Source organism: Sinocyclocheilus grahami, unplaced genomic scaffold, assembly GCF_001515645.1.
Source record: "Sinocyclocheilus grahami isolate Dianchi unplaced genomic scaffold, SAMN03320097.WGS_v1.1 scaffold574.1, whole genome shotgun sequence".
Lineage (NCBI taxonomy): Eukaryota > Metazoa > Chordata > Actinopteri > Cypriniformes > Cyprinidae > Sinocyclocheilus > Sinocyclocheilus grahami.
The window spans coordinates 605,669-617,663 of NW_015505753.1; the positions used below are offsets into that span (position 1 = coordinate 605,669).

The window sequence follows — 11,995 nt, forward strand, 5'->3', positions numbered from 1 at the left end:
ATTTATTTATCAAGAAATTCGGTGCATAAAAAAAGCTTCTAAGTATATTAGCAAATGATTGTGTTGGATAGAACCATTTCTCCTGCTCATCGGAACACACGTAAATGCTGAAAGACAGAACAAATCAGAGCGTTCGAGCGTTCGCTGCTGACGCATGGCTCACAGTGCTTGTTTAAATAGGGCTGTGTTTAATAGTATCAGAAGCATCTTAAGAACTTAAGAAACCATTGCCACATTAACTTAACATACATTAGCCTACACAACATTGTTACTATATATAAAATTAATTCTGAAAAATGCATCATGGTTTCCACACAAATATGAAGCAGTAATAATAATAAATGTTTCTTTAACAACAAATTATATTAGAATGATTTCTGAAGGATCGTGTGACACTGAAGACTGGAGTAATGATGCTGAAACTTCATCTTTGATCAGATACATTTTAAATTACATTTTAAAATATATTAAAATAGAAAATAGTTATTTTAGTAGCTGCTTTTACTGTTTTACTTTTTTTTTTTCAAATAAGTGCAGCCTTGGTGAGCATGAGACTTAAAATAAACTTATTGACCCCAAACTTTTGTGTACATGTAATATTTATTTTAAATTGGCTAGTTTGTGCAAGTAAATTTATTTAAACTGGTTGTTAAAAGTTCAAATGGATTGTGTTATGTTCTGTAATTGCGGTTAATAAATCTGTCAGAAAAAAAATGCTAAAGTTTCAGCTTTAGGGGTACAACAGCCAGGCAGCCTTTCACAAGAATTAACCATGGTTTTATTACAGTAACCACAGTTTACCACAGTATTTGTACTAAAACTGCAGTAACCACAAATTTACCATGGTAATAATAATAATAACAATACATTTTAGTACTTACGTAACGCCATGCTTATTTCTCATGAGGTATCCTCAAAGGTGCACCTTTGTAACTTATCTACCCTTAAAGCATGCATACTGGTACTAATATGCTCACTTTTAAGGGTATAGTTGTACCTTTGAGGTTACTGCTCCAGTAAAGGGCTAAAGTACAATTATAGTATATTTTATTTCTGAGAGTGTAAACAAAAAAGGCCTATGAAATGTTAAAAACATGGCTTTAAAATCTAATATGTGATAAATAAGTGAATATCATTACTGATTATATTCTTTTAATAATTTAAAAGATCAGTTTAGTTTAGAGGCATCGGTATCGGTATCGACGTCGCATCGAAAATAAAATAAGAGGTATCGCCTATCCCTTGTGTATGTTAGCTTATGTCCCGCCAGTTCATATGTACGCATCTAACCTCCGAACCACGCAGCAGATTCGTTCTGAATGAATCTCTTCCCAAATCGTCCCTCCCTAACATTTTCATCTTGTTTTTATTCGTTGACGAAACGTCAATAGTCTACCCTTAAAGCATGCATACTGGTACTAATATGCTCACTTTTAAGGGTATAGTTGTACCTTTGAGGTTACTGCTCCAGTAAAGGGCTAAAGTACAATTATAGTATATTTTATTTCTGAGAGTGTAAACAAAAAAGGCCTATGAAATGTTAAAAACATGGCTTTAAAATCTAATATGTGATAAATAAGTGAATATCATTACTGATTATATTCTTTTAATAATTTAAAAGATCAGTTTAGTTTAGAGGCATCGGTATCGGTATCGACGTCGCATCGAAAATAAAATAAGAGGTATCGCCTATCCCTTGTGTATGTTAGCTTATGTCCCGCCAGTTCATATGTACGCATCTAACCTCCGAACCACGCAGCAGATTCGTTCTGAATGAATCTCTTCCCAAATCGTCCCTCCCTAACATTTTCATCTTGTTTTTATTCGTTGACGAAACGTCAATAGATTTACATCATAGTTTTTTGTCATTCAAGTAGAGCTTTAGTTCGTTATCGTCTCGTTGTCGTCGGGGAAAAAAAGTCATTGACGAAATTTATGACGAAAATTATTCGTCAACGAAATTAACACTGGTTCACACCTACTTGGAGCAACCTGAACTTTTTCATTTTCGGTAAGAGTTGGTGACTTCTGCCAAAATAACTTAGCATTTGATTGTGCGCTGGTGCAACGTATATCCTTTTTCGCTCCACAAAGTTTACTTTTAGCAACACAAAAATGATTTTATGTCAGCATGAACCAGTGACAAACTGATGTAAATGGGGCTGGAGAGCTATTGGCTCAAAGGAAAAGGCATAGAAGGTTGTGGAATGCCTGGGTCTACACTTTAGAGACGACACTGCCACTCGCTTTTAGGAAGGCAAATATATAGCCGAAGCTCAGTAGGAGTCATAAGTGACAGTTTAATGGGATTTTGTCAGAGAGAACAGGAGAGTTGTTGACAGTGGGTCTGGGGATGTGGAGATTTGTGAACGGCAGGTGTTCCAGTTCTGAGGAGATCTGCAGAGTTTTCTGTGGAGTTTTGAGGGCACTGCTTCTGCATGAAGCTACTTATCAGTGCAGTGAACAAACACAGATGAACATGAAAGTATTGTGAGAGAATCAACTGAGGGTCTGACTATTTCATGTTCTACAGGCCTGGTTTTAATGGAGCCATCATTGTGTCCTTGTGTGAAGCTCCAAATTATAGGGATAGTTCAAAAATAATCCAATCCAAATGATCCAAAAATAAAAACTTATGCCATTCCAAACCTGCTTGACTTTCTTTCTTCTGAGAACACAATAAACACATTTTGAAACATGTCTCTTTGTTCTTTTTCTTTCTTTCTTTCTGTCCATGCAATGAAAGCCAGTGTTCTTCAAAATATTTTGGATCACAATGTAGTGAACAATTATTTTATTTTAAAGACATTTAGTTCCCACTTTAAGTGAACCTTAGTTCCCAGGTCATCTACAAGATGGATTAAAATGCTGATAAAGTAGGGACTTCCGGCTGAGCATGTGAGTGAGAAGTTAGCTCGCGAGCACTTTGTCGTTCTATTATACCTTTCAGGCTGCCTGAAACGTTAAGCACACTTGGTGGTTTATTTTTCAAACTACTTATTCGACGATTGTAGCTTGGAAGGATTTATGGCTTCGGAAAGGCAACGTAAACTTAAATCGTCAGCAACCGTGACAGAGAGTCATGGTGACAAGCTGCCGTTGGATCTGGAAAATCTCTGTGTCACTCTGATCTCCGAGCTATCATCTACCATTGCAGAAGAGGTGAAAGCAGCCATCGACGTCCCCCGGTTGTTGCGTCCTTTGAGAGTTTTAAATCGAGCATTGAATCACAAGGACGGCACATTGACGAGCTTGATCAGCACTTGAACGATTACAGCGACCGCATTGTAGCACTGGAACAGACGGTGCTAAAGTTGACTTCGGCTAACAAGCAACTCACCGATAAAGTGGAGGACTTGGAGTCGCGCTCTCGGCATTGCAATCTCCGGGTCATCGGCATCCCCGAGCGAGCAGAAGGGAGCGATCCGGTTACGTTCATGTCACAATTTTTCCAGGACGTGCTCGGGTCAGAAATCTTTCCCACTCCCCCGCTGCTGGATAGAGCGCACCGTATTGGCCCCACGTCTTCGGCTGACCGGGAGAATCAAAGGCCTAGAGTGATGATCGTGCGGTTTCACTACTTCAGCGATAAAGAAAAGGCTGTCCAGCGTTGGAATTGGAACCAGCTCTTCTATCAGAGTCGTAAGGTCTTCATTTTTCCTGATTTCAACTCCAGCGTTGCTAAGAGGAGGGCGGCATTTTCAGCTGTGAGAAACAGCCTACGTGAGAAGAACGTGAGATTCTCTCTTAAATTCTCTGCTCGCCTGCTGATAGACCTTGGAGAAGAGAAGTTTCAATTCGACTGTCCCAAAGAAGCACAGCGATGGTTTAACGAACAGTATTCAACTTCCTAGGTATTATGTAGAGATAAGTATGCAAAGGACACTATTTTATAAACACTTGTACTCTGATAATTGATAACTGTTAACCAAGTGAGTTTAGATAAATGATTTCATGTTGCCTGAAATGACTGTTCATGTTACTCCATATGTTCGGGAGTGACTTCATACGACATAGACGGGAATAGATACGTCTTTTGAGCATCGGAGGTTCCAGAGTTTTGGTGTTCTGCCTTCATTGTTTGGGAATGGAGAGAAGAAATTGAGTGATGTTTCCCTCAAGTGAATTTACAGCTCAATTAGTATTCATTTACCTATTCATTTAGGCTACAGGTGTGAGTCTCGAATTTCTTCAGCAAAGTTCATACAGCATGGCTTTAATAGGCAGAATAGGACACCAACATTAATACTTGACATTGTTATTCTATTTGTAGGCCCATGCAAGTCTATTCAATTCTATTTGTATAACATGAGGGATAATCCATAGGTGTGCATTACACAATTTTAATGCATGACAATTTTAATGCACATTAAAATCGTGTAACCTAAGTTATACCTAACTGTGGATTATCCCGCCTTATACAGTCTTGGACATGAATATTGGCACCCTTGGTATTTATGCAAATAAATATGCATTGTCTTTTTTTTTTTTTTTTTTTTTTTTCTTTCTTCCCCCTCTGCTTGTGGCCTCCTCTCTTAAATATTAACCTAACATTATGGACAAAACCAGAAGCTCAGTTAGATTCTTGAGTTGGAATGTGAAAGGACTGAATGGTCCCATTAAAAGATCCAAAGTTTTGGCACATTTGAAACTACAAAAACCTGACGTTGTATTCCTCCAGGAAACTCATCTGCGCCTTAAGGATAAATGCAGACTCCAAACTCGCTGGACATCACACATTTTTAATTCGAACTTTGATTCCAGGTCTAGAGGAGTTGCCATTTTGATTAATAAGACTGTGCACTTTTCTATTGACAATGTTATTTCTGATGTGAATGGACGATATGTAATTGTGAAAGGGAAAATTTCACAAACACCAATAGTTTTGGTAAATGTACAATATATGCCCAAACTTTGATAATGCTCTCTTTGCTCAGGATCTGTTGTAAAAGATCCCAGCTCTGAACACACATCTTTTGATATTTGGAGGAGTTCTAAACTGTGTTATTGATCCTGATTTGGATAAATCAAGCACTGTTATGAAAGCTCCCTCTGCCATGTCTAAGATTGTTTCTGAGTTTATGGTTCAAAATGGTTATATTGCCCCATGGAGACACTTTAATCCCACTGAGAGGAAATACTCATTCTACTCGTATGTCCATCAGTCTTTCTGTCGTATATATGATTTTTTTATCAATAATTCTCTAATTCCTCAGGTTGTAAACTCTGAATATCTGCACATCGTCATTTCAGATCATGCCCCTCTAAGTCTTGACATTTTTTTATTTTCATTTCACACTTCTCGACCACCCTGGCGGTTCAATTCTTTACTTCTACCTGATTTAGCATTCTGTGAATATATTTCTAATTCAATAGATGACTTTCTCCTTACTAATCAGACAGATTCAATCTCTTACTCCTTACTTTGGGAAACTTTGAAAGCCTTTTTAAGAGGACAGATAATTTCTTACTACGCTTATGTTAATAAAGAAGGGAGGAATAGGATAAAAAAAGTTATCTAACAGTATTCAAGCTTTAGATGACCAATATGCTCATAGCCCGACTCCTGAGCTACATAAACAAAGGCTTAATCTGCAGGCAGAATTCAATCTGTTATCCACAGGTGAGGCGGAGAGACTTTTGTTACATGCGCGTGGTAATTACTACGAGCATGGGGATAAGGTCCGGTCGCCTCCTGGCCCATCAGTTTCGCAACCGAGCAGCTTCGCGATTTATTGCTCAAATTGCACAGCCCGATGGAGCATTAACTTCAGATCCTGTGGAGATTAATTCAACTTTTAAAAACTTTTTCTCTTTTCTGTATAAAACTGAAGCTTCTGGCCATTCAGAAGTAATGAACCAATTTCTTGGGCGTATTAACTTCCCTAGGGTTGATCCTCTTTTAGTGCCTGAACTTGATGGACCCATCACCTTAGAGGATATCACTAAGTCAATTAATTTGCTGCAATCTAAGAAATCCCCTGGCCCAGACGGGTTGCCTTCCGAATTTTATTAAAAATTTCATGTCAAACTGGCCCCGCTTCTTTTGTCTGTATTTGAGGAAGCTTTAGATCTAGGTATGTTGCCCCCAACACTGAGACAAGCATCTATAACTCTATTTCCTAAAGCTGGGAAGGACCCAACATTACGTAACTCATACAGACCTATTAGCCTCCTCAATGTTGATGTTAAGATTTTAGCTAAGATTTTGGTCTCTTGTTTAGAGGCAGTACTTCCTAGTATTATCTCAGAGGAACAAACTGGATTCATTAAAGGACGGTATTCATTCTCTAACATTCGTACTCTTTTTAATATGTTATACTCAAGACAAAATAGTGTTTCCCCTGAGGTGATCATTTCGTTAGATGTCGAAAAGGCATTTGATAGGATAGAGTGGGATTATCTGTTTAGAGGTCTGGAGGAGTTCGGTTTTGGGGAGGGATTGATATCATGGATACGTCTACTATATGCTGACCCACAAGCTTCAGTTTCTACTTGAGTATTTTACCTTATCACGGGGTACACGCCAGGGATGCCCCTATCCCCATTACTTTTTACCGTAGCTATTGAGCCCCTTTCAATAATTCTTAGAACACTTCCTGTATTTCAAGGAAGGGAATCGAACTTAAATTAGCCCTATATGCTGACGATTTATTACTCTACGTTACCGATCGATTCGAAATCCTTCGAATATTCTGTTTTGCTGCTCAGAAAGCATTTCTTCTTATTATCAACGTTGAAAATATTTGTGCTGCTTAATATTAACTCGTTTTTTTTTTCAGGATGCATTGAATTTTGAATAGAAAGTTAAATTATTAATAGAATAACAAATATTTGAAGATAAAAACATATTTGGTAATATTATGAATGTCTTTACTGTCATTTTTGATTAATTTAATGCATCCTTTCTGAATAAAAATTGTATTTCTGTTCATTAAAAATAAATAAATAAAACTTTCAGTCCCCAAACTTTTGAAATTGAAATCATTTAAAGCATCTGTAGCTTTAATTCCTGATTTTATTATTATTATTAGTAGTAGTAGTAGTAGCAGCATCAATATTATTTTTAATCACTCGGGCCTGTGTACTAAAATAAGCTTTGATGTCTTTATGTCAAATATATATATATTTAAATATATTTCCTTTTGATTTTGGGGTGAAATACAGTATGACCTGGATATCTAGGTCCTTTTCATGAGACAAGATTCACAATTATTCATCCATCCAGTAGGAGTAAGCAATTAATCAATCACATACTGTATATCACATCACATCCTAACCTCAACACAGCTGTCTTAATCTGTGATCTGTAATCTGTGTCATACCTGTGTGTGTTTGAGAGGGGTGAGGTGGACCATGAGCCATCAGTCTGACCCAACTCCCCGGACACCCAGTCCGGCAGCACTGCAGATCCCTGCTCCTGTGACTTTGCCAGCAACGGCTCATCAAAATAAATGGACTAAAAGCAGAAAAAAATCACAATGCTTAACAATCACCACTGATTCCAGGTCTCAGACCTATACAACGTTTTATGGTGTTATGTTGCCTTATACAGATCAAGGTAAACACATGTATCAGTGCAGTATTTACCATGTACGTAGGTAAAGTCTTGAGGCTGCCTGCTTCAGGTTTGTGGGTAAAGGGACCCTCTAAAACTCCCTTTCTGAGCATGTGCAGAAGGAGTCGGGCGTACATGTTACGATTTTTCCTTCCAGTCAGTCCAGAGCCGCAGGTCTCAGGATCACACAACTTTTTAATCCACAGTGCACACTGCTGCCGCTCTGATGGGCAAATGTGGTTTTGAAAAAGATCATTTTCAAGTCGAATTTTCTTATTTGTAGCCTTACAAATCCTGTGTTGAAATGACAGAGCACTCTCTCGCTCTCTCTCTCTCTCTATATATATATTCTCACCTGTCTTGTCAGTCAGTTTAAGCACATATGGCTTCATGTCCACTAGGTAATGATCAAACTCAGAGTCCAGAATCCCAAAGCAGTCCTGATCACTCATGTTCCTCCTAAATACATGAAAAGACTAATTAAAACCACCTGTAGTTTACTGTATCCATATGTGACTTTAGGTATGCATTTTGGTGCATGTTTTAGCTAATTATCATAGCAGACAGCCATAAATAACAGACATGTCATTATTTGTCAACATACAGCATACAGCCAATGACACGCGTTTAAAATTCTAATGAATACATAATTAGTCATATTTATGTGATGTGGTGCGATAGTTTATATTAAATCATAATTTACAGATACATAATTCTTTTTTTCATCATTTTGTTAGCTCACCAGTTAGCAGAACTCATTCACAAATATTGAGAAGCGCTAACGTTGCTTCTGCGATGGGCTTATATAAAGTGCTAATGTAAACGCAAGTATTAATGTAAACGTAAGTCTACGGTAAATACTTGTTGCGCACTAAATCATTTTGAACGATAATAATGTCTTCGTATAGTGTCTTCTGCAGCTGTGATTGTGCGCCGCTCCTCCACTTGTTGCTACTTTACGCTCACAAACGGTTTCAAACTGACAAACTGTGAAGTCGTAGTTCACGCGCGCCTTTACTGTTTCAAAATAAAAGTCTCACATAACAGAGTCGTTTCTGTCACCGTGATGTACTTTGTACAACTACTTTGTTTTGTACGATTTTTTACTTTCTTAATATTGTACGCTGAGATGCAAATATTCAACTTTATAACATATTCGGATATTTGTTTTACAACATTAGAGGACTAACTGCTGTAGTAGCTACTATTGATATTTTTCTCTATATATTTTCTCCTAACTGCTAAACACAAGCTAGTCACATGCTCCTTGCAACAGTTTGTGCATCACAGCTTTACATTTCAGCAATATCACTCACACCGAGAAAACTTTATTTAGTAGTTGTCTCTATGTTTTCTACGATATGTTTACGTGCGCTTTTTACTTTTACTACTTCCTCATGACACAGGAAAAGAGCTTACTGTTTGTGGCTTCATTCCGTTCGTCGCGAGAAGCGTTTCCGTTTCCTAGCAACAATAAAATCGCAGGCGAAACAAACCCATTTAAAGGGATAGTTCACCCAAAAATGAAAATTGTGTCATCATTTATTCACCCTCATGTCGTTCCAAACCTGTATGAGTTGCTTTCTTATGTTGAACACAAAAGAAGACATCAACAGTTGGTGGTTGCCTTTGACTTCCATGGTAGGAAAAAAAAAATACTATGGAAGTCAATGGCAACCACCAACTGTTTGATTACCAGCAATCTTCAAAATATCTTCTTTTGTGTTCAACATAAGAAAGCAACTCATACAGGTTTGGAACGACATGAGGGTGAGTAAATGATGACACAATTTTCATTTTTGGGTGAACTATCCCTTTAAGTTTGATATTTAGGGTACTCTATTTATTTATTTACAAACTATTTTTTTTTAAAAACAGGTTAAAGCCGTTAGTTTTAGTTATACATGAATTAGCACTAACTTTCTTAACTTAAGGGGTTTTGTGCAACCGGCAGTTTTTGCAAAAACCAATTCTACAAAAAAGTTCACGGTTGCCTTTGACTTCCATGGTAGGAAAAAAAAAATACTATGGAAGTCAATGGCAACCACCAACTGTTTGATTACCAGCAATCTTCAAAATATCTTCTTTTGTGTTCAACATAAGAAAGCAACTCATACAGGTTTGGAACGACATGAGGGTGAGTAAATGATGACACAATTTTCATTTTTGGGTGAACTATCCCTTTAAGTTTGATATTTAGGGTACTCTATTTATTTATTTACAAACTATTTTTTTTTAAAAACAGGTTAAAGCCGTTAGTTTTAGTTATACATGAATTAGCACTAACTTTCTTAACTTAAGGGGTTTTGTGCAACCGGCAGTTTTTGCAAAAACCAATTCTACAAAAAAGTTCACGACCAAACAAATAGGCTATATCTATAAATATCCATTATTTAGCCATTTAAATGTTTGATATATTTATTTGTTTGTTTGTATTGCTTGAAAACACATACATAACAAAGGTGCCAATGGTATACATCGAAAAATATAGAAAATAAATCATGTATATAAAATAATGGAAGGCCTTGCTATTTCACAATATCTTAAATGTACTAAATAAGGGCACAGTTTTAACAGTTTTTTGTTGTTGTTGTTGTTTGTTTGTACTCTCACAAAACCAGTCATAAGTAGTACGGTATATTTGTAGCAATAGCCAACAATAGGCTGCATTGTATGGGTCAAAATGATTGATTTTTCTTTTATGCCAAAAATCATTAGCATGTTAAAGATCATGTTCCATTGAGATATTTTGTAAATTTCGTACTGTAAATATATCAAAACGTAATTTTGATTAGTAATATGCATTGCCAAGAACACTTGGACAACTTTTAAAAGCGATTTCCCCCCAATATATATATATACAGTGGGGCAAAAAAGTATTTAGTCAGCCTCCAATTGTGCAAGTTCTCCCACTTAAAAAGATGAGAGAGGCCTGTAATTTTCATCATAGGTATACCTCAACTATGAGAGACAAAATGAGAAAAGACAATCCAGAAAATCACATTGTAGGATTTTTAAAGAATTCATTGGTAAATTCCTCGGTAAAATAAGTATTTGGTCACCTACAAACAAGCAAGATTTCTGGCTCTCACAGACCTTTCAGCAATAAACAAAGACACACAAATGTTCGTCTAGAGTAATTTGTGCTTATTAGTACGGTTGAACTGGACCATCGAAGGTCAGAAGCAACAGAATGGGATTAAATACATAAAGCATATTTGTGTTGTTTAACATTTAATTATTTCAGGCTTGCGTCATATTCTGAGTTGCATTATTTGTATTCATTTTGAGTGTTTTTGTGAGTGAGATGAATGAATGCATATTCATATTTATTCTAGAACTACAGTAACATCTGATTTCTCTCAACATGGGGACAGGAGAGCTGTCAGTCAATAAAATGGAATAAAAAAAGTAACTTGCGTTACTTATTTGAAAAAGTAACTCAGATAAGTAATGCGTTACTTTACTAGTTACTTGGGAAAAGTAATCTGATTACGTAACGCGCGTTACTTGTCCTCATCTGTAAGTCGCTTTGGATAAAAGCGTCTGCTAAATGACTAAATAAAAATAAATAAATAAATATATATATATTTGTAATGCGTTACCCCCAACACTGCTTATAATAACTGGATTTGTGGTCCACGGTCACATTATAATGATCTAATTCTAATTCTAGTACGACAGACAAAAAGAGGTTTCTGATAGCCGCACACATGGCAGTAGTGGGTCGACAGACTGTTGTTCCGCAGCGTTCGACTCTGTTCATCCCCAATAATCGCGTTTGGAACGCTACAGATGACGTGTTTCTGCTTTTCGTCCACGGGATGGCGTCATGCACCCTCGTATTGAGTGACGAGTGGACAGGCACTGTAGAGAGCGTTGACGTCAGTGTCAGTGAGAGAGGCGCGCGCTGTAACAGGAGAGACGCAGCTGAACGCGTACAGTAGACGCGTCGACTCGCGCAGCGGAGGACACACACACACACACACACACCTGAGGAATAGCGGCGCGATGGCTGATCATCTGATACAGATCAATGACTCGTCCGCCGCGGTCAATCGATTCGCGCGGAAAGGAGCTCAGCGAAAGAAGAACGTGCACGAAGTTAAAAACCACAAATTTATCGCTCGATTCTTCAGGCAGCCCACATTCTGCAGCCACTGCACCGACTTTATCTGGTAACATGCTTTGCATGCAGTACTCATGCATTACATGTGAAACTTTGAGAAATTGCAGTCTTGGATGTTTGGTTTGATAGCTGACAATCATTTCTTACTTTTCTAGTGGCAAGGCAAGCATAACACCAAAAAAAATTATTTTTCATAATTTTCTGCCTTTCATAGGAAATTGAGGTGCATAGGCTACACGAGTAAATTAGGATGGCAATATGTTTGCGTTTTAATTTTGTGCTTGAACTTAGGGGGGGGGGGGGGGGGG

The 11,995-nt window shown here is 37.4% G+C and overlaps 2 protein-coding genes across 3 annotated transcripts in view; one reads left to right on the forward strand and one right to left on the reverse strand.

Annotated features, from left to right (window-relative positions):
- The window catches only part of LOC107556591 (centrosomal protein of 112 kDa-like), a 182,007-nt gene extending 173,458 nt beyond the window's left edge, over nucleotides 1-8,549 (reverse strand). Inside the window, exons 1-4 of the mRNA XM_016239723.1 lie at nucleotides 8,301-8,549; nucleotides 7,914-8,017; nucleotides 7,591-7,781; nucleotides 7,326-7,459 (exon numbers count right to left, since the gene is read on the reverse strand). Of these exons, the coding sequence (XP_016095209.1) occupies nucleotides 7,326-7,459; nucleotides 7,591-7,781; nucleotides 7,914-8,017; nucleotides 8,301-8,317 (446 nt within the window). The 5' untranslated portion in view covers nucleotides 8,318-8,549. The remainder of the gene's footprint in view (nucleotides 1-7,325; nucleotides 7,460-7,590; nucleotides 7,782-7,913; nucleotides 8,018-8,300) is intronic.
- A 2,920-nt stretch (nucleotides 8,550-11,469) lies between these two features.
- prkcab (protein kinase C, alpha, b) overlaps nucleotides 11,470-11,995 on the forward strand; it is a 205,940-nt gene continuing 205,414 nt past the window's right edge. For both annotated transcript variants that reach the window (XM_016239745.1, XM_016239746.1), the window contains exon 1: nucleotides 11,470-11,736. In XM_016239745.1, coding sequence (XP_016095231.1) covers nucleotides 11,570-11,736 — 167 coding nt within the window. In that variant the 5' untranslated portion in view covers nucleotides 11,470-11,569. The remainder of the gene's footprint in view (nucleotides 11,737-11,995) is intronic.